At 40.1% G+C, this 27,216-nt stretch overlaps 1 protein-coding gene across 3 annotated transcripts; it reads left to right on the top strand.

Annotated features, from left to right (window-relative positions):
• Positions 1–22,547: 22,547 nt before the first annotated feature.
• LOC148036787 (calcium-dependent protein kinase 17-like) lies at positions 22,548–26,399 on the top strand. Of its 3 annotated transcripts, XM_087675676.1 has the most exons (10): positions 22,548–22,829; positions 22,999–23,021; positions 23,107–23,745; positions 24,170–24,313; positions 24,411–24,554; positions 24,656–24,771; positions 24,897–25,064; positions 25,561–25,688; positions 25,847–25,946; positions 26,276–26,399. In XM_087675676.1, exons 3-10 carry the CDS (start codon positions 23,109–23,111, stop codon positions 26,351–26,353), a joined length of 1,515 nt encoding a protein of 504 aa, XP_087531802.1. In that variant the 5' UTR covers positions 22,548–22,829; positions 22,999–23,021; positions 23,107–23,108; the 3' UTR covers positions 26,354–26,399. The 3 variants fall into 3 exon arrangements, with proteins under 3 accessions (XP_087531802.1, XP_087531801.1, XP_087531800.1); XM_087675675.1 differs by having other exon boundaries at positions 22,548–22,817; positions 22,999–23,745; XM_087675674.1 differs by having other exon boundaries at positions 22,548–22,855; positions 22,999–23,745.
• The last annotated feature ends 817 nt before the right edge of the window (positions 26,400–27,216 follow it).

Here is a 27,216-nt window from a genome sequence, read left to right as displayed (position 1 = left end):
ATGTACTCAATGTAGGTGTGTTTTTAGCATTACTAGTGCTAGCTGATCCATCAGTAGTAGCCACTGCAACATGATTATCATACCACGATGCTAGCTCATCAAAAACAACATCTCTACTAATCAATGTCTCATGTGTAGATGGTACATAATACTTGTAAGCTTTCCAGTCTTGTGCATAACCAAGGAACACACTCTTGACAGCTTTAGGATCCAATTTCTTCCTCTTTTCATTAGGAACATGCACATATGCAATGCTGCCAAATACCTTCAAGTGTGAAATGCCAAGCTTATGACCATACAACTTCTCATACGGAGTTACATCATGAATCCCTCCTGTAGGGGTTCTATTCAACACATAAACAACAGTCACTACTGCTTCAGCCCAATAACCATTTGGCAAAATCTTCTCATTCAGCATAGCTCTTGCCGATTCCATCAATACCCTATTTTTCCTTTCTGCTACTCACATCAAGGAAAAAATTCACAAATGATTGTATTATACAAGAGTATGTGCATAACAAGTAAGTGTACCATGTAACACATATATGATTTGTGTTCCACTACTTGGTACAAGCACTACTTCTTGCTCATTGTAACAAATGTACTTTACTTTTTTATTTTACATTTACAATAGACATCCAAGGATAAATTCATAGGTTATCTAGAAACAAGATACAATTCACCATATTGAAGCCATGTCAAAACGATACATGCCTCTATGCACATTCCATTGTTCAATAGAAAAAAAAACAATAGAAAAGAGATGTCCTAAGATAGTGTGAAGTGAAGTCAGTACCTAGTAATGCATCATGATTTACATGGTGCCAAAAATTAGTCATGTGGAAGTTGGCTCCATTTTCTCAAAGGGGTGCATGGCCAACTCCCCATTCATGCCAGGATGCCTACAAACAAGCTCGTTCATCTCTTCAAAGGAAACCCTACTTGTTAGATATGTATTCATCATTTTTTCTTCAAAAATTTGAGACAGGTATCTTATCATTTGAAAGGAGGGAGTGATAGCTTTGGTTAGACAAATACGAGATTTGCTTGATTGTAGAAGATCTCTTATTCTAATATTATTTTAGAATCTCTTTTTAGAGAGAGAGAGAGAGGTGAGAGAAACCCCTTAAGGGGCAAAAAAGAGAGTCCATATTTCTCCTAATGTGAAATTTCAACAACTATACATGCAGAAAATGAGGCTGAAAACAAAGTGTTGTCAATATATTCTTTGGACATGTAATGATGTTATATCATTGTTTGCGCAATAAGAATTACAATGGGCTAAAGCACTTGTGGAGATAAAGTATAAGACAGTTGACAAAAAGGTGAAACCAATTGCTTTGCTTCTTCCACCAAAAAGTGAGGGTTTGTATGAAAAAGTGTCAAGGCAGCAAAGCTTATGGGATCCTAAAGATATAGGTCATCAATTTACATCTAAAACATTACAGTAATTGAAAGTTGGTGCAGAAGGGTTTCTTTTGCCCTGCTGAAAGAGATTGTTTTATGAAGATGTTGGCTAGGCATGGAAAGGCATTTGCATTTTAGCTAACTAAAATAGGTTGTGTGGATCCAAATGTTGTCTCTCCTCTGGTAATATTTATTGTGCCACATGTATCATGGAACTTGAGGCCTATTCCAGTGCCTAAAGCTTACTTGCCAAAGCTAATGGATTTGCTAAATGAAAAGATTCGCATGAAGATCTTGGAGCCCTCTTCAGCCCTATACTCAAATTGTTGGTTTACTGTGCCCAAAAAGAATGGGGCTTTGAGATTTATTCAAGACATGCAACCAGTCAATAAAGTGACCATAAGGAATGTGGGTCCACGTCCTGTTGTTGATGAATTTGCAGAGGCTTTTGCAGGCAGAGCGATCTATTCTTTGGGTGATCTTTAACAGGGTATGATCAGTTTGAGCTTGCAATTGAAAGCAGGGATATCACAACCATGAAGAGTCCCTTGGGGTTAGTACGGATATGTACTCTCCCACAGGTGCAACAAACTCAGTGGTACACATCACAAATGCTATGAATAGGGTACTCAGGGATTTTATATCACAATTGACAATGCCCTTCTTAGATGATGTTCTAATCAAAGGGTGTGCAATGGATGAAAAGAATGAAGAGATGGATGCTCATGGGTGTAGACAATTTGTTGCAGACCATATTTTGAATTGTGAGAGGATTTTGACGCATTTAGAAGAGGTGCATTTAACTCTTTCTGGACAAAAGTCTGGTCTTCGGAGTTGAAGAGGTTTTGATTGTTGGGCATATGTGTGGGCCCTATGGGCATAAACCATCACCAGCAAAAATAGATGGGAGTGATAGAATGCAAGATGTATGCATGAATGTATCAGAGGTGAGTAGATTCTTGGGTGCATGTGTATTCTATTTGATATGGATTCCTCACTTTGCACATGTAGCTAATGCTCTATATCAGCTTTGGAGGAAATATTAGAGATTTCGTTGGGAGGAAAGGAAGCATCAGAAAGCAAGGAAGAAATTGAAGCAACTCTTAAAATCAGCTCCTACATTGAGAAAGGCTGACTATTCACATGGAAAGCCTATCATTATTACTATTGATACAAGCCCAATTAGGATTGGATGGGAAATTGGGCAAGATGATGAGGAAGGGAAAAGATATGCAATTTGCTTTGGTGCTAAATTGACTAAATGACAGAGAAGGTATCCATATGTAAAAAGAGAATTATGGGGAATTGTGACAGCCCTTAAATGTGATAAGAAGTATTTTATGGGTGCTCGTGTAGTCATTGAGACCAATTGTTTGCCGGTATTGGGTATGATTACTAGTTGTGCCACCCCAGACATTGCTATGCTCTGGTGGATTGCATACATCAAATCCTTGAACCTTGAATTTCAGCATATTGCAGGAAGAGATAACCAGTGGCAGACATGTTATCTCGAGCATGCTATGAGAATGAAGATGGGATTATGGATGAGGAGGAAGAAGATGACTTTCTTGCGGCTGAAAATGATGTTGTAAGAGTGAATTTAGCAATGCAAGGTGTTGCTACAGTATTAACAGAAGCTTGGACAGCAAAGAGAAGACACTTTAGATGTTTTGCATCTTGTGTAGAAGTGTTTCTGGAAGAAAAATATGCAGGAGAGTGGCTGAGAATTGGTCAATACCTCAGTACATTAACAAAGAGAGATGAATGGTCAGATGAGGAGTTTAAGAATATCAAGAGGAAAGCCTATGGGTTTTTCTTAAAATATGGATACTTATGGAAACATGCTAAAAAGAAACAAAATATGCCATTGCAAGTTTTGGGTGATAAAGGTTCACAAGTAACTATTATGCAAGAATTTCATGAAAGCTTATGGGTTGGCCATAGAGGTGTTTGGGGTACTTTTGCAAAGATAAAAGAAAGATATTAGTGGCAAGGTATGTATAAGGATGTTGCTCACTTTGTGGAAACATGTACAACATGTCAAATGTATTCATCTGTGAGACATCCGGATGGATTGCAGCCCACATATCCGTTGTCTCTTCATTTTAAGTGGGTGGTGGATTAGTCACGATGCCTACAGGTCTTTGGCAAATGAGATATCTTGTGCTTGGCCATGAAGACTTGACTAATCAAGTGGAAGGGAGAGCTCTACATATTAAGACAACAAATGATGTGTGTACTTTTCTCTTAGAAGAGATATTTTGTCAATATGGCTGTGTGGGAAAAATTACTGCAAATAGGGGTGAGCTGGATGCAGATGAAGCTCATGATTTCTTTGCACGGTTGGGGATAAAGCTTGCTTTAACTTCAGCCTATAACCCTGAAGGAAATGGAAAAAGTGAAAGAGGTCATCCACCCATTGTAAAGGCATTGGCAAAAGCATGTGGAGAGAAGGTAAAAGAGTAGCCACGATTGCTCCCTTATGCCTTGTGGGCTTACAGAACAACTCATAGTGCTGTTACAGGATATATGCCTACAGAATTGATGTATGGTCAAAAACCTATCATGCCGATAGAAGAGATGACAGTCACATGGAGTGTGCTACCTTGGGAGGAGGAGTTGAATCGAGAGGATTTGTTGGCCTTGTGCATTAGATAGTTGGAAAGAAAGTCAAAAACATAGAGGCAACAAGTGCAAAATAAAGGCAGCAAGGATACAAAACAAAAAACGGTTTGACAAAACACATAGACTGAGACCAAGAACCATACAAGATGGGGATTGGGTATTGGTTTATGATAGCACTTTAGACAACCAGCATAGTACCATGCGTAAAGTTTCCAAAAGATGGTTTGGACCCTATGTGGTAAGAGAAGTGTTTGATAATGCTACTTATGCATTAAATGAACTGGATGAGCCATAAAACTTTCGATAGCAGGGAAAAGAATCAAATTATTCAAGAGGCGAGAATCTAATGCCTATGAGTTGCCAAAATTGGAAGAAAACAATGGCCATGATACAGGGGCTAGCCAGGAATATATGGAATATGAAGAAGTAAAGGATATGGTTGTAGAGGAGGAGGAGGACTCAGAATCTAGTGACAAATAGGTTTTTTGGCACATACCGGAGGATGTCCAGGTTCAGAGGGAGTGGATGTCGTGATGCTATGCAGACATAGTGTGAAAAAGCATGGAATGCATCATCATCTGACTTTCTTATTAATGTAGAGAGTCAATGTGATCTGAGTCATTAGTGCTAGTGTCCATTGCATGGATTATCCAAAAATACTAGATTTTTGGATCATTTTAGCCTATTTTAGATATGTTGGATATTATTTATTGTAAAAATCTAAAAAAGTTAGAAAAACTTCTAGATTAGGATGGCATGCAAAAATCAAGTTTCTTTTTTATCCAGTTATTGGATTTTTCATAAAAAAGATAGATTGACGAAATCGCGGGCGTCGCAATCGCTGTTGACAGGATGAAAATTGCACTTTGAACTGGAAGAAGAAGAATGAGTGATCTGGGAGATCCATGACCAGGTATCCTTCCGAAGCCAATGGAGCCATCAGATTTGGGTTCCGAGCAACAAAGAAGGAGCTGTAATTTTGATGTATGTTTTTGGTCTACGAAGGAGCTTCAGGAGATCTAATGCCTGGAGATTGCTTCTGAGTAGTGCCAAACAAAGGATTTCAGGTTCCGTCGATACATATTGATTCAATTCATTGTGCTTTGTATTTGTCGTGTGTCAAGATTGTGGGAGAGAAGGAAGGAGTCTCACTTGTAGCTTTCTTGCTTGCACAATGGGGGAATACACACAAAGATGGAGGTTGAAAACAGTTTTCATCTTCGTAGTTGTGTAAGCCAAAAAGAACTCTCGTACAGAGAAATAGAAGAACCCTATATATGGGTCTCAAACCAAACTCAACTAACTAAGGTGGCATACTAACTGAGCCACGAACTAGAGTAGATAAGGATAGCTATCATCTAGCTATTATTCATGGGCGGTGTACCAACCGCATCTGCAGCTAACAAGTCGGTGACATAAATGCACAACGGTCACCCTGGCATATCACGAGTGGAGCTCGATATCTCAACACTCCCCCTCGAGCTCAATCCCAATTCCTGTACACCAAGCAGGTCTCTGAACTTGCGCAGCCTCTCTGCGCCCAATACCTTCGTAAATATGTCAACTACCTGATCCTCTGTGCTGACATAAACTAGATCAATAAGACCTAGTAAAACCCTCTCCCACACATAATGATAATGCACCTCAATGTGCTTTGTTCTAGCATGATAGACTGGGTTATTTACCAAGTGTATACTACTCAAGTTGTCACAATAAATGACAACTGGCCCATCTGTAGGCTGATGCATATCATAAAGTAGCTTATGCAACCAAGCTACCTCACATGCAGCCATTGCTCCACCCCTGTACTCAGCCTCTGTGCTCAACAAGGTAACTGCTGCTCCAAGTGACTGCAGCACTCCCAAAAGAGAACACATATCCACTGGTAGATCGTCTATCAGAAATACTACCAGCCCAATCAGCATCAGTGTATCCATGCAACTGTATCTGAACCCCAGTCTCATAAAATAGTCCATACTGCAATGTAGACTTCACATACCTGAGTATGTGTCTAGCCGCATTCAAATGCGGTTTCCTTGGAGCCTGCATAAACTGACTTACCAATCCAACAGCATAGCTCAAATCTGCCCTAGTAATAGTCATATAAATCAAACTTCCTACTATGCATCTGTACATAGTAGGGTCTTCAAGAAGCTCACCTGCATCTGCGCTCAGCTTCACATTCTGCTCCAAAGGAACTGAAATAAGCTTACAGCCTGTCATCCCATATTTGGACAGCATGTCCAATCCATACTGCCTCTGCAAGAGCCGTATCCCACTTGGTGATCTAATCACCTCAATGCCCAAGAAATAACACAGCTCTCCCAAATCCTTAATCTCAAACTTCTGCTTCAATAGCATTTTCACATGAAGGATATCTTCATCACTGTCACGTGTCATAATCAAATCATCAATATAAATGACAAGTAGCATAATACCTTTCTCTGTTTTTCTCACATAAAGTGAGAAATCTGCCTTGGAAATCTGAAAGCCAATAGTGACAAGATACTATCCTATCTTGTCAGACCATGCTCTAGGTGCTTTCTTCAAGCCATATAAGGCTTTCTTCAACTTGCAAACAAACTCAGGATGAACAGCATGCACATAACCTGGTGGTTGCTCCATATAGACCTCTTCTTGCAAATCACCATGCAAGAAGGTATTCTTTACATCCATTTGATGTAAAGACCATCCCTTTGATGCAGCCATAGCAATGGCTGCTCTTACGGTTGCCATCCTTGCAACCGGACTGAATGTTTCTTCATAATCAATGCCATATGTTTGCGCATACCCCTTGACTACTAATCTTGCCTTGTATCTATTCACAGAACCATCTGCATTGTGTTTCACCTTATAAACCCACTTATAACCAATTGCATTCTTATCTTTAGGCAAAGGTACCAATTCCCATATAGCATTGCTTCCAAGGCATCCATTTCTTCATCCATGGCTTTCTCCCATTTTTCTTTTCCCATGGCTTGCTCAAAAGAAGTGGGTTTTGGTTCCTGTATCACTTTGACCATATAGACATAGTGAATGGCTGTAAATCCATCATATTTCAGCCTGTCCACAGGATACCTAGCTCTAGTAAACCTATGCAAACTAGGTTCACTCCCAGGTGCTCTCAAAACATCCGTGGTCTTCCTTACTCCAGGTGTAACAATAGAAGGAATACCCAACTCATCATCAATGCTCTATTCTGAGCCACTGGATTCACCATCCACATAAGAGTGACCTAAATTCACATCAAACATGGGCTGATCTACCTTCTCTTTTCCTTTTCGTGATACCTGCATACCACTATCTGCATTGCTTTGAGAAGATTCTCCTGATCTCAATCTGTCTGTCCATGGCGAAGAATGTGAACCACTGCTAGAGGACGCTCCAGGTCCACTAATATCTTGTGACTGCTGCTGTGAATTCTGTGCAGCATTACCATTTTGTGCATCTACATTATCAATCACATTTACTAGTTTATACCAGCTACTCATCTCATCAAAAACAACATCTCTGCTCACTGTAAACTTACGAGTAGAAGGGTTATAGCATCTATACCCTTTTTGCTCTGCAGAGAGTAACCAATAAAGATGTACTTCTCAGCTTTTGGATCCAACTTGAATCTCAACTCATCTGGCATATGAACATAGGCAATGCAACAAAAAATTTTCAAATGAGAAATATCTGGTTTCCTACCAGTATACCTCTCCTCTGGAGTCATGCCATGTATTGCTACAGTGGGAGTCCTGTTCATTATGTAGACTGCTGTAGCAACTGTCTCAGCCCAGTAAAAATCTGGCAGGTCTTTTTCATTGAGCATGGCACAAGATACCTCTCCAATATGCCTGTTTTTTCTTTCTGCAATTCCATTTTGCTGTGGGGTATGACTACATGAATATTGCTGCTTTATGCCATGCTCATGCAAGAACCTTGCAAACTCATTTGAGAGGTGCTCTCCCCCTCTATCTAACCTTAGGCATTTTATTTACAGGCCTGTTTCTTTTTCAACCATAGCTTTAAGAGTTTTGAAATGCCCAAAAACTTCACTTTTCTTTTTCATAAAATATACCCAAACTTTTCTACTATAGTCATCAATAAAAGTAACAAAATAATGACAGCCTCCAATAGATGCATCTTTAGTAGTCCACACATTAGAGTATATTAATTCCAATGGCTTCTTACTCTCTTGAACATGTCTAGGAAATGGTTTCCTTGCCTATTTTCTAAATTGACAGGCTTCACATACCTTATGCATTTCTGCAACCTTGAATTTAGGCAATCCTGCGACAATATTTTGGGCTAGCATTAATTTAAGTCGCTGTACATTACCATGACCAATGTATCAATGCCAGATATCAATATCTGCAACTACACCAGTCCCATGTGCAAACATTACTACACTCAATTCAGGCATGTCTGCATCCAACGTAAACATTCTGCCCTTCTTCTTTCCTTTTGCTATCAAGCAACCTTTATTTTTCATATCCTCAACAAAGCATCCATGAGAATTAAATCTGGCCTGCAAGCCTTGCTCAACCATTTGACCAACAGAAACCAGGTTCTTGGTGATATTCGGGACATGAAATACATTTGACAGGTATTTCTTTTTCCCATCCTACATAGACAAATGAATTTTTCCAATCTGCACAATAGGATGTGTAGTATCATCACCAGTCTCCACAAATCTTGGTTTTTCCATTTTCCTTGCATCCTGTATCCATTTTGTTTATGACCTGTCATGTGGTTTGATGCACCTGAGTCAACATACCACACATCGTTGCTTTCTTCTGCACTTGTCACAGAATTGGTCATATGCTGCACCATAAACAAATGCTCATTTCTGTCATCACCCTGTCTATTAGAAGATGCATAATTCCCTTGTTGCAATTTTTCATTCATGATATCATTCTGCTTTTTATAGCAGTCTTTAGCCATATGACCCATTTTACCACACTAGTAGCATTCAACATTGCTGTTTGCATTTTGGCCTCTTTGCCATCCAACACGACCTCTTTGGCTCCCCCTGCCTCTAGAGTTACCACGTCCTCCTCCATAGGACTGGTTTTCTTGAGTTTGCTGCATATTCTGATTTCTACCACGGCCTCCAGATCGGCCTCCTCTACCTCTGTCTCTACCTCTTCCAGCATTTGAGTAGAAGGCAGCTTCTTTTGAAGTTCCTCCTGAAGAAGATGCACCACCATTTCTCTGCTCCTCAGAAATTAGAAGAGCAATCAACTCCTCAAAATCAGGAAATCTTTCACGGACGGAAATCGATGTTCGGAACTGTGCATAATCCTTTCCTAGACCATTCAAGGTCACAGAAACTAAATCATCATCTTCCACTGGCGACCCGATAGAAGCAAGTGCATCTGCAATCTTCTTCACCTTCATGTGGTAGTCATTGATGCTCATACTTTCTCTTTGCACATTGTGCAACTCTTGCTTGAGCTGCATTTTCTTGGCTTGCGTATTTGTGCTATACATTTTTGACAAAGTATCTCATGCCTCCTTTGGCGTACTTGCATCCTGAATATGCACAATCATAGAGTTTGAAATGCTGATAGACAGTCAGTACATAAATTTCCTGGCTCTCTCATGTCATCCTTTAAATGCCTGCATTTGTTGTTGATTGGGAACATCAGGAAGAACTGGTTCTTCTTCATTTCCTGCAACAAATTCCCAATATCCTTTTCCCATAAGGAAATTCGTCATTCTAAACTTTCATGCTTGGAAGTTGTTCTTGTCAAGCTTTTCAGTGACAATCTGTGAAAGAGAATCAGATGCCATTATAGAACACTACAAAAAAATTCTGTCACTGCAAAAAACATAGCTTCAGCCTCACAAGGGCAAATCTGCAAAACTGACAAAAGTGGTATTTGACCACACAGTCACTTCCTAGTGACGATTTTGCATCAACAGGCAACAAGGATGATTCTGTAACTCCCAATGTCTCTGCACAGAGGCATACGATGCAATTTCTACAGTAACGTTTCACCGACTTGTAGAACAGTGGTCGCACAGCAAAAAATAGGGCCTTTTCCTGAGTGCGTGCGGAAAACTTCCGCCTCCAAAACATGCACCGAAATGGCCTCGAATAAAAAAAACAGAGCAACCATGGGCTAAAGCCCTCTCCCGCAACATATACTGCCCTGTTGCTACATCACAAAGAGTCTCTTAATCTGAGACAATGCACTCTTGCACTTTCCGGCTATGCTACCTACAGAGACTTGCTCCCAAACTCAAAAAATGAAAGCAACACCGGTCCTCTTACCAGAACACCGCGAAGTTGGTTTGCTTTCTTGAGCTCCTTACCATGAACCAGGCTCTGATACCATGTCAAGATTGTGGGAGAGAAGGAAGGAGTCTCACTTGTAGCTTTCTTGCTTGCACAATGGGGGAATACACACAAAGGTGGAGGCTGAAAATAATTTTCCTCTTCTTAGTTGTGTAAGCCAAAAAAAACTCTCGTACAGAGAAATAGAAGAACCCTATATATGGGTCTCAAACCAAACTCAACTAACTAAGGCGGCATACTAACTGAGCCACGAACTAGAGTAGATAAGGATAGCTGTCATCTAGCTATTATTCACGGGCGGTGTACCAACCGCATCTGCAGCTAACAAGTCGGTGACATAAATGCACAACGGTCACCCTGGCATATCACGAGTGGAGCTCGATATCTGAACATCGTGTTTATCTCTTGTCTATTATTTTTCTTCTCTTCCAATTCCTATCTCTATATTCTTCTACCTTTGATCCCCGATGGATTCGACCTTTCGACAAAAATCCCTCCGACACCGTTGGTTTCTAGAGACCCTTTCATAAAGGGGAAGCTCTCACATCATCGCAAAATTCTTTAAAATTTGATCGCGAGCCATGGTCTTGATTCTTGAAAGAAAAATCTATGTTTTATGTTGTGCAACTAGATCCATGGGTGTAGAAAATTCATGTAATGGGTGTTTCTTATAAGGATGTATTCACCTTTTCAAATATAGAAACTTTTACTCACATGAGAGCCCCTCCAAATCTCCCCAAAGGTGTAATTGATATCATTTCCTATCTTAAGATAGTCTAAAATATGTCCCTTATATATTTTGTTGTATCTACTACTCAAAGGTCATTACCTTGTATATTATCTTAGCTCTTGCAGCCACAATTTAGGCCATGATTATCTATGGTTGTTGTGCATGGTTCCCAAAGAGGAGTTTGCCCTCTAGTAGGTGGCTCTTGTATAGGGTTGTAAAAGTGTACAAGACTACACACTCTAGTGTTTATGTGTGTATCAATGGAAGAATAAGAAAATTGTAATGAGGGTCTCATGATCCTTTGTGCAAATCCTCAAGTTTCTATTATATTATGAGCTTTGGTTTTTGGGGTTTTTAGTTCCCTTATGTGGGTGGGTAGCTATAAATGTTTAGTTGTTAATCTCTATCAACTTCTAACAACATTTAAAATATTGATATGATGTTTGGATATTCTTGAACTCGAATTATCATGAAAAAACTCGATGTAGAGTAGTGTGGCATTGTGTTTTTTATTTCAATTGTATAGAAGGGGTTATAAAAATGAACCTTGACTCAAAATTTAGATTTAAAAAATGAATATAAATATTACCTTCCAAATTCATAAAAGGGGTATATAAAATGATGCAAGTTTTTTTAAAAGGGGTTTTAAAAATACCATTTGAATGTATGTTATACAAAGGGTTAACCCAAGGTGGACTCCCTGGACATGGGTTTTAGATAGTGGTGCCTCCCATAACATGACCAACAAGAAAGGTCTATATAGTTCTATGAAGCATCTGTATTAAGAATCCATCATTGTGACAATTGGGAATGATGCAAAATTCCTTGATGATGTCACATATACTATTTCCTTTGTTACTTCAAATGGTGGACTCAAGAATCTTTCAAATGTGTTGTATGTTCCAGAGATTAAGAGAAATCTACTATCAGTTTCTTCTATAACTGATCTTGGCCATGAGGTGAGGTTCACTAAGATAGATGCAAAAATTATCGATAGTGATAGCAAGGTTGTCAGCAAAGGAGAAAGAAAGAACAACCTGTATGAACTAAGTGCTCTTACAGCATCTGTTGGTGTGGGCACAAGTTTGGCATAAAAGATTTGGTCACATTAGTTTTTCAATGTTAAAGGAGATGCATAAGCAATATAATTGGTCACCTACTTGCAATAACTTAAATGAAGGAACCATGTGAAGCTTGTATGATGGGCAAGCAATAGAGAAAGGCATTTCTATAAGAAAGTCAGAACAAAGCAAAGGCTCCTCTAGAGTTGGTGCATGTTGACTTATGTAGTAAAATGCCTACAAAAGCCTTGGGAGGATCTTCTTATTTTATGTTGATTGTCACAATGACTACAGTAGGAAGATGTGGGTGTACTTCCTTTGTGATAAGGCTCAAGCTTTTGATAAGTTTAAAGAATGGCTAAAAGTTATTGAGAATGAAGCACGGAAAAATTTGAAGAAGTTTAGAACAAATGGTGGTGGTGAGTTCAACTCAAAGGAGTTTGAAGACTTTTGCAAGGGCAAAGGGATGAAGTGTCAAATGATAACACCTCTCATACACCTCAACAGAATGGCATTGTTAAATTCCAAAATCACACCATTGTGAAAATGACAAGGTGTATGCTTAAGGGCAAGGGTAGAAGCTATTAATACTACAATCTACATTCTTAATTGGAGTTGCAAAAAGGCTTTAAAGGGAAAAACTCCCCATGAGGCCTATTCTAGTAAGAAACTATCTCTCTCACATTTTGGAACTTTTGGACGTGAATGTTATACACATGTTCTAAAGGATAAACAAACAAATTAAATCCAAAAAACATAAAGTATCTTCTTGGTTATAGTGATGAGCAAAAGGCTTACAAATTGTATGACCAAGAGGCAAGGAAGATCATAACGAGCCGTGATGTGGTGTTTAAGGAGTAGCCACATACAATGGAGGAGGAGAATATAAGCTCTTCCACTTTAGCATCTAGTGAAGAAGTAATTCACTATGAACCTATCCCAAGAGATATCTCTACTCTCATGGAGGAGGAAGCATCATCTTCAGATGATGAAAATAAAGTTCACTAACCTGCAATCACGCCATCGAAAAAGCCATTGCTGCGATGAGTGAAGCAACTCTATGATCATAGTAATCCTATGTCTACTACAATTGAGGAAAAGGTGGATGGTGGACCAAGGAGGTCTCTGAAAATAGAGGATAAAAGAAAGGCTCTTGCTCACATAGTCAACATGGCAGTGATGAGACTGAGATTATGAGAGAAGTTAAGAAAACCACAGGCTTGGAAGAAACACTTGCTAATCCAGCATGAAGAGCAACTATGCAAGCTAAGTATGACAACATAATGAAGAATGACACTGGGGAGCTAGTGGATCGTCAAAAAAAGAGGAAAATTATTGGCACCAAATGGGTCTGGAAGGTAAAATACAAGGCTAATATCATCTTAAAAAAGTACAAAGCTAGATTAGTTGCATAGGGATCTTCACAGGTTGAAGGATTTGATTTTCAAGAATCATTTACTCCAATTGCTAGAATAACCACTATTTGCACAGTACTTATAGTGGTTGCTCATAACAAGTGGCTAGCTTACCAAATGGATGTCAAATCAGAATTCTTGTGAATGGTGATCTCAAGGAGGAGGTGTATGTGGCTCAGATACTACCAAGGTTTGAGGCCCCCCATTTTCAGAACAAAGTTTGTAAGTTGAAGAAGGCATTGTATGGATAGAGCATGGTACCAACAAATAGATAAATTCTTTCTAGGTTTGAATTTCAAAATATGTGTCTCAAATACTAACTTTTATGTTTACAAGGATAGTGAAAAGTGTGTAGTGATTGTTCTATATGTGGACAACCTTCATATTACAAGTGACTATGAAGATATGATGATCCATCAAACTCGAAAGGCTTCGAACTACTGTGAGTTTGAAATGGAAGACTTAGGCTTGTTGCACGATTGTTTGAGGATTGAAGTTTGTGCAAAATCTTCATCTCTCAAAAGAAGTATGCATGGGAGATCTTGAAAGCATTTTGCATGACTGAGTGTAAGAAAATAGCAATACCCATATGTGAAGTTATCCATTGAGGATACAATAACACTAACAAACATTGGGAGGTACATAAGATTGGTTGATAGTCTCATCTACTTGTGTGACACTAGGCCACATATCATTTATGTTGTTGATGTTTCGAGTAGGTTCTCAAACAAGCCATGAGAGAGTCATTGGAAAGCTAGGATGCAAGTGCCTAGTTGCTTGAAGGGAACTCTTGACTATGGTATCAAATACAGTTCTCGAAGTACTTTTATGGGGAGCTGTGACTTAGTTTGGGCAAGTGACAGTGATTCCAAGAAATCAATTCTGGATATTTTTGTTGAGATATCGAGCTCCACTCGTCATACGCCAGGGTGACCGTTGTGTATTTATGTCACCGACTTGTCAGTTGCAGACGCGGTTGGTACACCGCCCATGAATAATAGCTACATGATAGCTATCCTTATCTACTCTAGTTCGTGGCTCAGTTAGTATGCCACCTTAGTTAGTTGAGTTTGGTTTGAGACCCATATATAGGGTTCTTCTATTTCTTTGTATGAGAGTTTTTTTGGCTTACACAACTAAGAAGAGGAAAATTGTTTTCGGCCTCCACCCTTGTGTGTATTCCCCCATTGTGCAAGCAAGAAAGCTACAAGTGAGACTCCTTCCTTCTCTCCCACAATCTTGACATGGTATCAGAGCCTTGTTCGTGGTAAGGAGCTCAAGAAAGCAAGCCAAGCTCGCGGTGGTCTGGTAAGAGGAGCAGTGTTGCTTTCATTTTCTGTTTTGGGAGCAGATATCTGCAGGTAGCACAGCCGGAAATTGCAGGAGTGCATTGTCTCAGGTTGAGACGCCCTTCGCGATGAAGCAAGAGGGCAGTATATGCTGCGGGAATGGGCTTTAGCCCTTGGCGACCCTGTTTTTTTTATTAGAGGCCATTTCGGGGCCTGTTTTGGAGGCGGAAGTTTTCTGCACGCACTCAGGAAAAGGCCCAGTTTTATGCTGTGCAGCCACTGTTCTACAGGTCGGTGAAAAGTTTCTGTAGAAATTGCATCGTATGCTTGTGCGCAGAGACATTGGGAGTTACAGAATCATCCCTATTGCCTGTTGATGCAAAATCGTCACTAGGAAGTGACTGTGTGGCCAAATACCACTTTCGCCAGTTTTGCAGATTTGCCCTTGTGAGGGTGAAGCTGTGTGTTTTGCAGTGACAGAATTTTTTGCAGTGTTCTGTAATGGCGTCTGATTCTCTTTCACAGATTGTCACTGAAAAGCTTGACAAGAACAACTTCCAAGCATGAAAGTTTAGAATGACGAATTTCCTTATGGGAAAAGGATATTGGGAATTTGTTGCAGGAAATGAAGAAGAACCAGTTCTTCCTGATGTTCCCAATCAACAGCAAATGCAGGCATTCAAAGCATGGCATGAGAGAGCCAGGAAAGTTATGTACTGGCTGTCTATCAGTATTTCAGACTCTATGATTGTGCATATTCAGGATGCAAGTACGCCAAAGGAGGCATGGGATACTCTGTCAAAAATGTATAGCACAAATACGCAAGCCAGGAAAATGCAGCTCAAGCAAGAGTTGCATAACGTGCAAAGAGAAAGTATGAGCATCAATGACTACCACATGAAGGTGAAGAAGATTGCAGATGCACTTGCTTCCATTGGGTCGCCAGTGGAAGATGATGATTTAGTTTCTGTGACCTTGAATGGTCTAGGAAAGGATTATGCGCAGTTTCGGATATCCATTTCCGTCCGTGAAAGATTTCCTGATTTTGAGGAGTTGATTGCTCTTCTAATTTCTGAGGAGCAGAGAAATGGTGGTGCATCTTCTTCAGGAGGAACTTCAAAAGAAGCTGTCTTCTACTCAAATGCTGGAAGAGGTAGAGGCAGAGGTAGAGGAGGCCGATTTGGAGGCCGTGGTAGAAATCAGAATATGCAGCAAACTCAAGAAAACCAGTCCTATGGAGGAGGACGTTGTAACTCTAGAGGCAGGGGGAGCCAAAGAAGTCGTGGTGGATGGCAAAGAGGCTTGCAAACAGTAACGTTGAATGCTACTATTGTGGTAAAATGGGTCATATGGCTAAAGACTGCTATAAAAAGTAGAATGACATCATGAATGGAAATCTGCAACAAGGAAATTATGCATCTTCTAGTAGACAGGGTGATGACAGAAATGAGCATTTGTTTATGGTGCAGCACATGAACAATTCTGTGACAAGTGCAGAAGAAAGCAACGATGTGTGGTATGTTGACTCAGGTGCATCAAACCACATGACAGGTCATGCAAAATGGATGGAGGATGCAAGAAAAATGGAAAAACCAGGATTTGTGGAGACTGGTGATGATACTGCACATCCGATTGTGCAGATTGGAAAAATTCCTTTGTCTATGCAAGATGGGAAAAAGAAATACCTGTCCGATGTATTTCATGTCCCCAATATCACCAAGAATCTGGTTTCTGTTGGTCAAATGGTTGAACAGGGCTTGCAGGTCAGATTTAATCCTCATGGATGCTTTGTTGAGGATATGAAAAATAAAGGTCGCTTGATAGCAAAAGGAAAGAAGAAGGGCAGAATGTTTACGTTGGATGCAGACATGTCTGAATTGAGTGCAGCAATGTTTGCACATGGGACCGGTGTAGTTGCAGATATTGATATCTGGCATAAACGCATTGGTCATGTTAATGTACAGCGACTTAAATCAATGCAAGCCTAAAATATTGTTGCAGGATTGCCTAGATTCAAGGTTGCAGAAATGCATAAGATATGTGAAGCCTGTCAGTTTGGAAAACAGGCAAGGAAACCATTTCCTAGACATGTTCAAGAGAGTAAGAAGCCATTGGAATTGATCCACTCTGATGTGTGGACTACTAAAGCTGCATCTCTAGGAGGCTATCATTATTTTGTTACTTTTATTGATGACTATAGCAGAAAAGTTTGGGTGTATTTTATGAAGAAGAAAAGTGAAGTGTTTGGGCATTTCAAAACTCTTAAAGCTATGGTTGAAAAAGAAACAGGTCTGCAAATAAAATGCCTAAGGTCAGATGGAGGGGGAGAGTACCTCTCAAATGAGTTTGCAAGGTTCTTGCAGGAGCATGGCATAAAGCAGCAATATTCATGCAGTCATACCCCACAGCAAAATGGAATTGCAGAAAGAAAAAACAAACATATTGGAGAGGTGTCTCGTGCCATGCTCAATGAAAAAGACCTGCCAGATTTTTATTGGGCTGAAGCAGTTGCTACAGCAGTCTACATAATGAACAGGACTCCCACTGCAACAATACATGGAATGACTCCAGAGGAGAGGTATACTGGTAGGAAACCAGATATTTCTCATTTGAAAATTTTTTGTTGCATTGCCTATGTACATGTGCCAGATGAGTTGAGATCCAAGTTGGATCCAAAAGCTGAGAAGTGCATATTTATTGGTTACTCTCTGCAGCAAAAAGGGTATAGATGCTATAACCCTTCTACTCGTAAGTTTACAGTGAGCAGAGATGTTGTTTTTTATGAGATGAGTAGCTGATATATACCAGTAAATGTGATTGATGATGTAGATGCACAAAATGGTAATGCTGCACAGAATTCACAGCAGCAGTCACAAAATATTAGTGGACCTGGAGCGTCCTCTAGCAGTGGTTCACATTCTTTGCCATGGACAGGCAGATTGAGATCAGGAGAATCTTCTCAAAGTAATGCAGATAGTGGTATGCAGGTATCACGAAAAGGAAAAGAGAAGGTTAATCAGCCCATGTTTGATGTGAATGCAGGTCACTCTTATGTGGATGGTGAATCCAGTGGCTCAGAACACAGCATTGATGATGAGTTGGGTATTCCTTCTATTGTTACACCTGGAGTAAAGAAGACCAGGGATGTTTTGAGAGCACCTGGGAGTGAACCCAGTTTGCGCAGGTCTACCAGAGTTAGGTATCCTGTGGATAGGCTGAAATATGATGGTTTTACAGCCATTCACTATGCATATATGGTCAAGGTGATACAGGAACCAGAACCCACTTCTTTTGAGCAAGCCATGGGAAAAGAAAAATGGGAGAAAGCCATGGATGAAGAAATGGATGCCTTGGAAGCAAATGCTACATGGGAATTGGTACCTTTGCCTAAAGGTAAGAATGCAATTGGCTGTAAGTGGGTTTATAAGGTGAAGCACAATGCAGATGGTTCTGTGAACAGATACAAGGCAAGATTAGTAGTCAAGGGGTATGCACAAACATATGGCATTGACTATGAAGAAACATTCAGTCCGGTTGCAAGGATGGCAACCGTAAGAGCAGTCATTGCTATGGCTGCATCAAAGGGATGGTCTTTACATCAGATGGATGTAAAGAATGCCTTCTTGCATGGTGATTTGCAAGAAGAGGTCTATATGGAGCAACCACCAGGTTATGTGCATGCTGTTCATCCTGAGTTTGTTTGCAGGTTGAAGAAAGCTTTGTATGGCTTGAAGGAAGCACCTAGAGCATGGTCTGACAAGATAGGACAGTATCTTGTCACTATTGGCTTTCAGATTTCCAAGGCAGATTTCTCACTTTATGTGAGAAAAACAGAGAAAGGTATTATGCTACTTGTCATTTATGTTGATGATTTGATTATGACAGGTGACAGTGATGAAGATATCATTTATGTGAAAATGCTATTGAAGCAGAAGTTTGAGATGAAGGATTTGGGAGAGCTGCGTTATTTCTTGGGCATTGAGGTGATTAGATCACCAAGTGGGATACAGCTCTTGCAGAGGCAGTATGGATTGGACATGCTGTCCAAATATGGGATGACAGGCTGTAAGCCTATTTCAGTTCCTTTGGAGCAGAATGTGAAGCTGAGCGCAGATGCAGGTGAGCTTCTGGAAGACCCTACTATGTATAGACGCATAGTAGGAAGCTTGATTTATATGACTATTACCAGGCCAGATTTAAGCTATGCTGTTGGATTGGTAAGTCAGTTTATGCAGGCTCCAAGAAAATCGCATTTGGATGCGGCTAGACGCATACTCAGGTATGTGAAGTCCACATTGCAGTATGGACTATTTTATGAGACTGGGGTTCAGATACAGTTGCATGGATACACTGATGCTGATTGGGCTGATAGTATTTCTGATAGACGATCTACCAGTGGATATGTGTTCTCTTTTGGGAGTGCTGCAGTCACTTGGAGCAGCAAGAAACAGCCTACAGTTGCCTTGTCGAGCACAGAGGCTGAGTACAGGGGTGCAGCAATGGCTGCATGTGAGGTAGCTTGGTTGCATAAGCTACTTTATGATATGCATCAGTCTACAGATGGGCCAGTTGTCATTTATTGTGACAACATGAGTAGTATACACTTGGAAAATAACCCAGTCTATCATGCTAGAACAAAGCACATTGAGGTGCATTATCACTATGTGCGGGAGAGGGTTTTACTAGGTCTTATTGATCTAGTTTATGTCAGCACAGAGGATCAGGTAGCTGACATATTTACGAAGGCATTGGGCGCAGAGAAGCTGCGTAAGTTCAGAGACCTGCTTGGTGTGTAGGAATTTGGATTGAGCTCGAGGGGGAGTGTTGAGATATCGAGCTCCACTCGTGATACGCCAGGGTGACCGTTGTGTATTTATGTCACCGACTTGTCAGTTGCAGACGCGGTTGGTACACCGCCCATGAATAATAGCTACATGATAGCTATCCTTATCTACTCTAGTTCGTGGCTCAGTTAGTATGCCACCTTAGTTAGTTGAGTTTGGTTTGAGACCCATATATAGGGTTCTTCTATTTCTTTGTATGAAAGTTTTTTTGGCTTACACAACTAAGAAGAGGAAAACTGTTTTCAGCCTCCACCCTTGTGTGTATTCCCCCATTGTGCAAGCAAGAAAGCTACAAGTGAGACTCCTTCCTTCTCTCCCACAATCTTGACAATTTTTTCTCTTTAGGTTTAAGAATCTTCTCTTGGATCGCTAAGAAGCAACCAACTGTGATATTATCTTCTACCACAGCATAGTACAAGGCAGCTTGCTTTGCTACATGTAAAGCAGTATGGTTAAGGGGGTTCCTTGGCATATGGGAGTACAAGATGAAGATCCAATATTGCTAAGATGTAACAATCAGAGTTGTATTTCCATTGCCAAAAATCCAATTTTTCATACACACACCAAACATATTGAGATCCAATATCATTATGTGCATGATTTAATTGAGGATGGGACAGTAGAGCTAGCCAACATAGGAGAATAGAGTAGATATCTTCACCAAAGATCTACGAAGGATCTCCTTTGAATTCATCTTCAGAGACTCAACATTGGGTCAAGAATTTAGTTCACCTATGGGTGGACATCGAGGGGGGGTATTAGATATGCTAAATACTACACCCTCTTAAGGTGCCACCAATGATCCATGGTGCTCTAAGTTGTAAGGCCCCCATTATGAGGAGCAGCCATGTGTAAGCTATTGAGAAATATGCAATTACACTCCTATGATAGTCTATTTGTATAAAATAGTAAGGCAAGGAATATGCAACAGCCTAGAAGAGCTGTCTTGAATCCCATAGGCATAGTGAGGAAAAGTGGTACCATCCCACAACTATAAAAGAATGTAATTGACAATCATTTGAATGCAATGCTATTGTACTTTGTACTTTTGGTCTATGTCTTTTTCTACTTAAGATTGTGTTTATGAGTCCTAGCTAATCTATCTTGGAACCTAATTCACTTGAGTAATACTCTCAGTCATCATGCTTCTAGTCTATGAGTTCCAACCACCATAGCTAAACCATTGGCCGCATTAGAGGTTAAAAAAACAAGACTTGGAATCTAGTACCATTATCCAAGGGAAAGAAAACTATATGGCTATAAGTGGATCTATAAAATAAAGCATAATGTAGATGGTTTTATTAGCATGCATAAGGTTGGGCCGATTGTGAAAGGCTATGTCTAAATATATGGCATAGACTATGGAGGGACATTCAACCTAGTTGCTAGGATGGAAACTATTCAATGTGTGATTTCTTTGGTTGGAGCCAAATGTTAAAATTTGCAGAAGATGGATATGAAGAATGCATCCTTGCACTATGATTTGGAAGAAGAGGTATATATGAAGTAGCTAGTAGTAGGTTATGAGGATTTGGAGCATCCCACATATGTGTGCAAATTAAAGAAGACGCTTTATGGCATGAAGCAAGCACCTAGAGCATGGTTTGACAAGATCAAAGAGTATATTGTCAAAATTGACTTTTATGATTCTGATGCAGATCACTCACTTCATGCAAGAAAGAGTGATGCAAGTTTAGTTATCATAGAGCTGAGGTACTTTCTTGGTATTGAGGTGATTAGATATGCTGATTATATATGGCTATCCCAAAGGCAGTATGGCTTGGATATGCTATCCAAGTATAGTATGATGGCATATAAGCCTCTTTCAATGCCATTGAAGCAAAATGTAATGTTGAGTATACTGATGTTGGGGAGGAGATAGAAGAATCTTCTATGTTTATGAGGATAGTAGGGAGTTTTATTCATATGAATATTAAAATGCCGGACTTCAACTTTTCTATTGGGCTTGTAAGGTCAATTTATGTAGATACCTAGGAGGCCTCATTTGGATGCACTCAGACCCGCATATTGAGGTACATAAAGTCCACCTTGTATTTTGGACTTTTTTATGTGGCAAGTGAGGATACACATGTTTTACATAAATGTAGATTAGATTGGTGGCATGTTTGATACAAGATCTCCCAGTATATTTATGTTTTATCTTAGTAGTGTAGCGGTTACTTAGAGTAGCAAAAAGCAACCTACATTTGCTTTATTGAATACAAAGGCTAAGTATAGAGGTGCTGCTATGGTAGCATGTAAGATGGTACTAGGTGATTGGGAGATATAGGGAGGTTGTCTTGAATCAAGTCATTGCATCAAAGTTCTTAATATATTAATGATCCTAAAGTCCTTAAGGGTATCATGGGCCTAAAGTGCATCTTATTAAATTTCTCAGACATGAAAGCCCTTAATAGATTCATGATCCTACAGTTGGATAATGCTGAGGAAAGAGAGCATTGAGGTGCATCCTAGATTACTAAGGAAGAAGGATAGTAAAGTTGTAAAAGACTTTGAATTGTCTCAAGTTTCATCGAAAAAATAAAGTCTAGGTTCCATTAAGCCCAGTGACAAGTACTCCCACCCTTTCTCACCTTCTCCACAGGATGATAGTCAGTTGTTCCATGACCAAACACACAACCCATAGGATGGTAGCCTACTTTGGTAGCTACTCCATGGGCAAACCCATAAGAAGTTGCCACTTAGTCAGGGTCTTTGACATCATCTCCCAAGAAACCTGCTTGAATTTAATACATTGCAAGTGTATAAGGTGTCATCTTGACTATGTGCAAGAAAGAAGGCTTATTATTATATAATAACAGGCTGATGGATGAGAAAGCATGTGCAAATAAGAGAACACATCCGTCAAAAAATCGAGAGATCGATTGATAGAGAGTTCCTTGTAGACAATGCAAACATGGGCTTTTCGATTCATGGCATGAATCCCCAGGAAAGCAGTGCGTTTCACTCTATTCTCCTCTCCTGGCTATTATGCTTTACCATCTCAGTAAGTCTCTTGGATCATGTGTTGATACGCTTCTTCACGCCAAACAATTCTCGACTGTTTCATGCATTTCTTTACTGCTATAACCAACCTGGGCTCTACATGTCACTCCACGAGCATTCATGTCCATGGCGAAGCAGTTCAATTGAGGTTTAGAAAACTGTATGCTTCTGCATTCTTGTGAACTTGTATGTATACTGGAGTTGTAAATGTGGTTTAATTGGAGGTTGGATTAATTTTATATGTCGAATCAGCGACATTAAGAAGCTTGGGACACTTGATTTTTCTAACAGTACTGATCACACAAATCTTGTACTGGATGTGCCTGCAGAGCTGCCAAATTTGTATAAGCAGGTATATCATACACTTAACCTCATGAAATCATCATCATGTACTGATTCTGATTCCTTTTGAGGGGATACATTGAAGCAATCTATAGACATGGGCAGCTGTGTAGGCATCCCTCGCCATCTCTGCAACTTATCTGGACTCGACCAAACACCTTCACCTGCACCTGTGCCTGGAGAAGCTGCTCCACTACCGCTCCGCCCCCATAAAAAATCCCCAGCATTGAATGTGCTCCAGCGCCCCATGGTCGATGTCACATCGGAGTACACCATCGGCTCCATGTTGGGCCGTGGGCAGTATGGCGTTGTTAGCCTGTGCACCCACAAGGCCACCGGGCAGACATATGCTTGCAAGTCCATCTCCAAGCGCAAGCTCATCAGCAAGGAAGACGTTGAGGATGTGCGGCACGAGGTGCAGATCATGCATCATGTCACAGGCCATCCCAACATTGTGGAGCTCAAGGGTTCTTATGAGGACAGAGATGCAGTGCATCTTGTCATGGAGCTGTGTTCGGGTGGCGAGCTTTTCGACCACATCCTTGCCAAGGGGAGATACACGGAGCGTGCTGCTGCAGATTTGTGTAGGACCATTGTTGAAGTAGTTGAGACATGCCATTCCTTGGGTGTCATTCATAGAGACCTCAAACCTGAGAACTTCCTTTTCCTCAACAAGCAGGAGGATTCTCCCCTTAAGGCAACAGATTTTGGGCTCTCTGTCTTCTTCAAGCCAGGTGAAAGCAACCTTTCATGATGATGTCAGGTTGGCTGTAAAAGAATCCAGCTGATGGTTCCATCCCACTTGTTCTAATTTGCCTCCAATGGATCCACATTGGTTGTTTTTTCTCTTGTTAATATGTTCTGAACACTCCTAAACATGTTTGGTCATGCTGTGTGTCTCAATTTGTGGGTTTGAAAAAAATATTTGGGGAGGCTTACTAGGCACACATCCTTAACATTTCTTGAGTTGGTCACTGATTCATTCTTAACGCTCCTGTAAACATGTCTGAACAATTGTGTGTCTTGATTTGTGGCTCTGAAAAGACCATCTACAGAGCCTTACCATGCATACATCCTTAACCATTTCTGAGTTGGGGTTTCTGTTGGTTGCCACAGTACTATGCTTGATTTTCATGTGGAAAGAATTCCTTTTTGCAGGGCAAGTCTTCAGGGACATCGTAGGCAGTGCATATTATGTGGCTCCTGAGGTTCTCCGGGAGAGCTACGGTCCAGCGATAGACATATGGAGTGCAGGAATCATATTATACATCCTCTTATGTGGTGTTCCTCCATTCTATGCTGGTACATTAACTTGGTCTTGAATTCCTAACATTGTCAATATACTATCTGGTCATCTGCCTAGAAATTGCATGCTTTTCTGATTACGGTCTGGATGCAGACACTGAGGAGGGCACATTTGAGGCAATCAAGAGAGGCACATTCTCTTTTCCACATGGAACAATCTCACCTGCAGCCATGGACCTGGTAAAGAGGATGCTCAAGCAGGACCCCAAAGAGCGCTTGACGGCCTATGAGGTTCTGCGTAAGTGCTCCTGGATTGCCAACTGAGCTTGCAGGCATAACCAATCTTGTGTACTCTCAATTTTCTTAAAGTCTTTCAAATTAACTTCAAATGAATTTCAGGCCATCCTTGGATCCGGCGCGATGGGGAAGCACGGGACAGGCCACTCGATAATGCTGTCCTGGCAAGGATGAAGAACTTCACTGCAATGAACAAGTTTAAGAAACTTGCTCTGAAGGTGCAGACCTCAACTTAGATGTCTGATCATGTCTGTGGAGCTTCTAATGGGCTTGATTGATGCTCTTTTGCTGCACTGAGATGGTTAATTACATTTATATATGGGGCATTTTCATGTGGATGTAGGTCTTAGCTGAGAGCTTAACCGAAAACGAAATAGCAGGACTGAGGGAAATGTTTAAGAACATAGATCATGACAATACTGGAACCATTACCTTGGAGGAGCTGAGGAAGGGCCTTGCAGAGCAAGGTGCTAACCTTACAGAGATGGAAGTCAGCCAACTGATGGAATCAGTGAGTCGTACAGTACACTGCACTGCTTGCTTGACCACATAATACAAGATTGTTCCAATTTGATGAATCACTCTAATAGGGCTATTCACAGGTTGAATAAACAGAAGGCAAGTTTTATTCATGAAAAATTCACAAATAAGGGATCTTAAAATTCGGCCTTGAGCCTTGAATGCATGTGATAGTAAGGTTACATATACTAAATCTCTGAGAATTAAATGTTATAATTGGACTTACACATATTTTGGCCTCGAGTGACACCTTGACATATTGGCATAATGATCCTATGGTGAATAGAATGCCATGATGGGGCATCATATATGGCTTGCATTGATCTTCTGTTAATGGTGAATAGAATGCCATGATGGTGAAATGATTGGATTAAAGATACAAACAATGGGCACAAAGTTTTAGTTTTGCATTCTTCTTGAGAGATGATATTATTCTGAAACTTAGTCTGTGAGGGTTTATGGGGATCTTTGATGCATGATATGAGCAGGCAGATTTGGATGGTAATGGCAAAATAGATTACATGGAGTTCATTGCAGCCACAGTCCATATGAATCAATTGGACAATGAAGAGCGCCTAACCGCTGCTTTTCAGTATTTTGACAAAGATAATAGCGGGTATACTTCATCTGAGGCCTTTCATCTTCATTAATGGGACTCCTCATACAAGAACTGGAGGCAAACACATGGTCTATTTGTAACAACACAAAAATGTTCAACACACAAGTATCATAACCTTTATGTTCTCTTTTTATATTTCTGTTAAACCTTCACAGATATATCACAAAAGAAGAGTTAGAAGAAGCTTTGGCCAAAACCGACATGGACAGCTCCGCAACAATACAAGAGATAATCGAAGAAGCTGACACTGACCATGTGAGTATCATCATCTCAGTAGGTCCAAGGTAATGCTCAAAAGAAGCTTTTTGTTTAATTTGATCTACATCAACTCTCTAGATGTGGCTCCTAACCTTTGTGAATTAACCAATGCAAAATGAGGGCCATTAAGAGTGCTGCTAGTGGCTTGCAAAAAACAAGGGGTGCTATTCATTAGTTCTCTAGTTCCCCCCTCTCTTTTTGCATCCTCCAAGGGGAGGGGCCACAAATAGTGGTAAAGGTGCCTTTACATGGTATTTTGACTACCATTATTGCATGTAATTCTTTTACTTTTTCCCAAATTTGACTGACATTGTTGCTTACCTCAGGATGGCCAAATAAATTATCAAGAATTTGTGGCCATGATGAGAAAAACGAAGCCTGCATTGAATCATAGGCGGCAATAGTTTGACTATAACCTTCAAATTGCAAAATGAAAGCTAGCTATCTCTACCACTGTCACAAACTCATTACATCATTCGCCCTTCAATGTTCTTTTTGGTTGTGGGAAAATTTTGTTACTAGAATAAAATATAAATGATTACTTACAAGCCCAAAAGTACTTTGGTCTCCATGAATGTAATCAATGAACAAGTTCATCAGCTATGGCAACATTTGCAACTGAAGCAAGGAGTCTCTTGATATTGCATGTGTAAGACATTCTCAAAGGGGAGACACCAAATGACTTGTAAAATAGCATGTGGTGTAATATGGGTACTCCCTTTAATGTTTCCAAATCATGAGGAATAACCAAACATAAGGCTTTACATTTGAAAGGTGAAATTTTGATACATAGCAATTAATGTGACTCTAGAAAGGGGTACATAAGGGGCCTATTAAGTTTTTGAAAATACTCAAGTATGGGGTTTTTAACGCCTATAAATAATCACCTATCAAATTTTTCATGTACTAACCCCCTTGACTAATTATTATAGTTGCTTTTCAAATAATAACAAAAAAAACAAAAACCAATATGTTATACAAGCAATCAATTTCAACTTATAGTGTTCATTGTTGTGATCGAAATGATAAAGCACGTAGAGGGAGCCAATTTTTGTAACTCATTTTTGGTTTGAACCTTCTACTTAAATACCAACATATGCTACTCTTCTTCCAATACTTGTAGTCAAGTGCACGATCAAATCTTTTCAAGAGCTTTGGTATGATGTAATCCAATTGTGTTGGAGTCATTCTCCCATAATTTATTACTAGTAACATGTCGATTCTAAGTCTATTGCATATAAAATTACATAATGCTTTGAAGAAAGTG

This window comes from Lygodium microphyllum, chromosome 4 (assembly GCF_053477565.2).
Source record: "Lygodium microphyllum isolate KBCC chromosome 4, Lygodium_microphyllum_v1.1.10, whole genome shotgun sequence".
In the NCBI taxonomy this organism is placed as follows: domain Eukaryota; kingdom Viridiplantae; phylum Streptophyta; class Polypodiopsida; order Schizaeales; family Lygodiaceae; genus Lygodium; species Lygodium microphyllum.
Note: the sequence above shows the minus strand (reverse complement) of the source record. Positions and strands in the feature narration are given on the sequence as shown.

Excerpts from the sequence above, each read along its gene's own strand:
- LOC148036787 (XM_087675675.1), top strand. The coding sequence starts at position 23,109 with ATGGGCAGCTGTGTAGGCATCCCTCGCCATCTCTGCAACTTATCTGGA. Across the intron at positions 24,314-24,410 it reads TGTTCCTCCATTCTATGCTG|ACACTGAGGAGGGCACATTT; the intron begins GTACATTAACTT and ends GTCTGGATGCAG. Across the intron at positions 24,772-24,896 it reads TTAAGAAACTTGCTCTGAAG|GTCTTAGCTGAGAGCTTAAC; the intron begins GTGCAGACCTCA and ends ATGTGGATGTAG.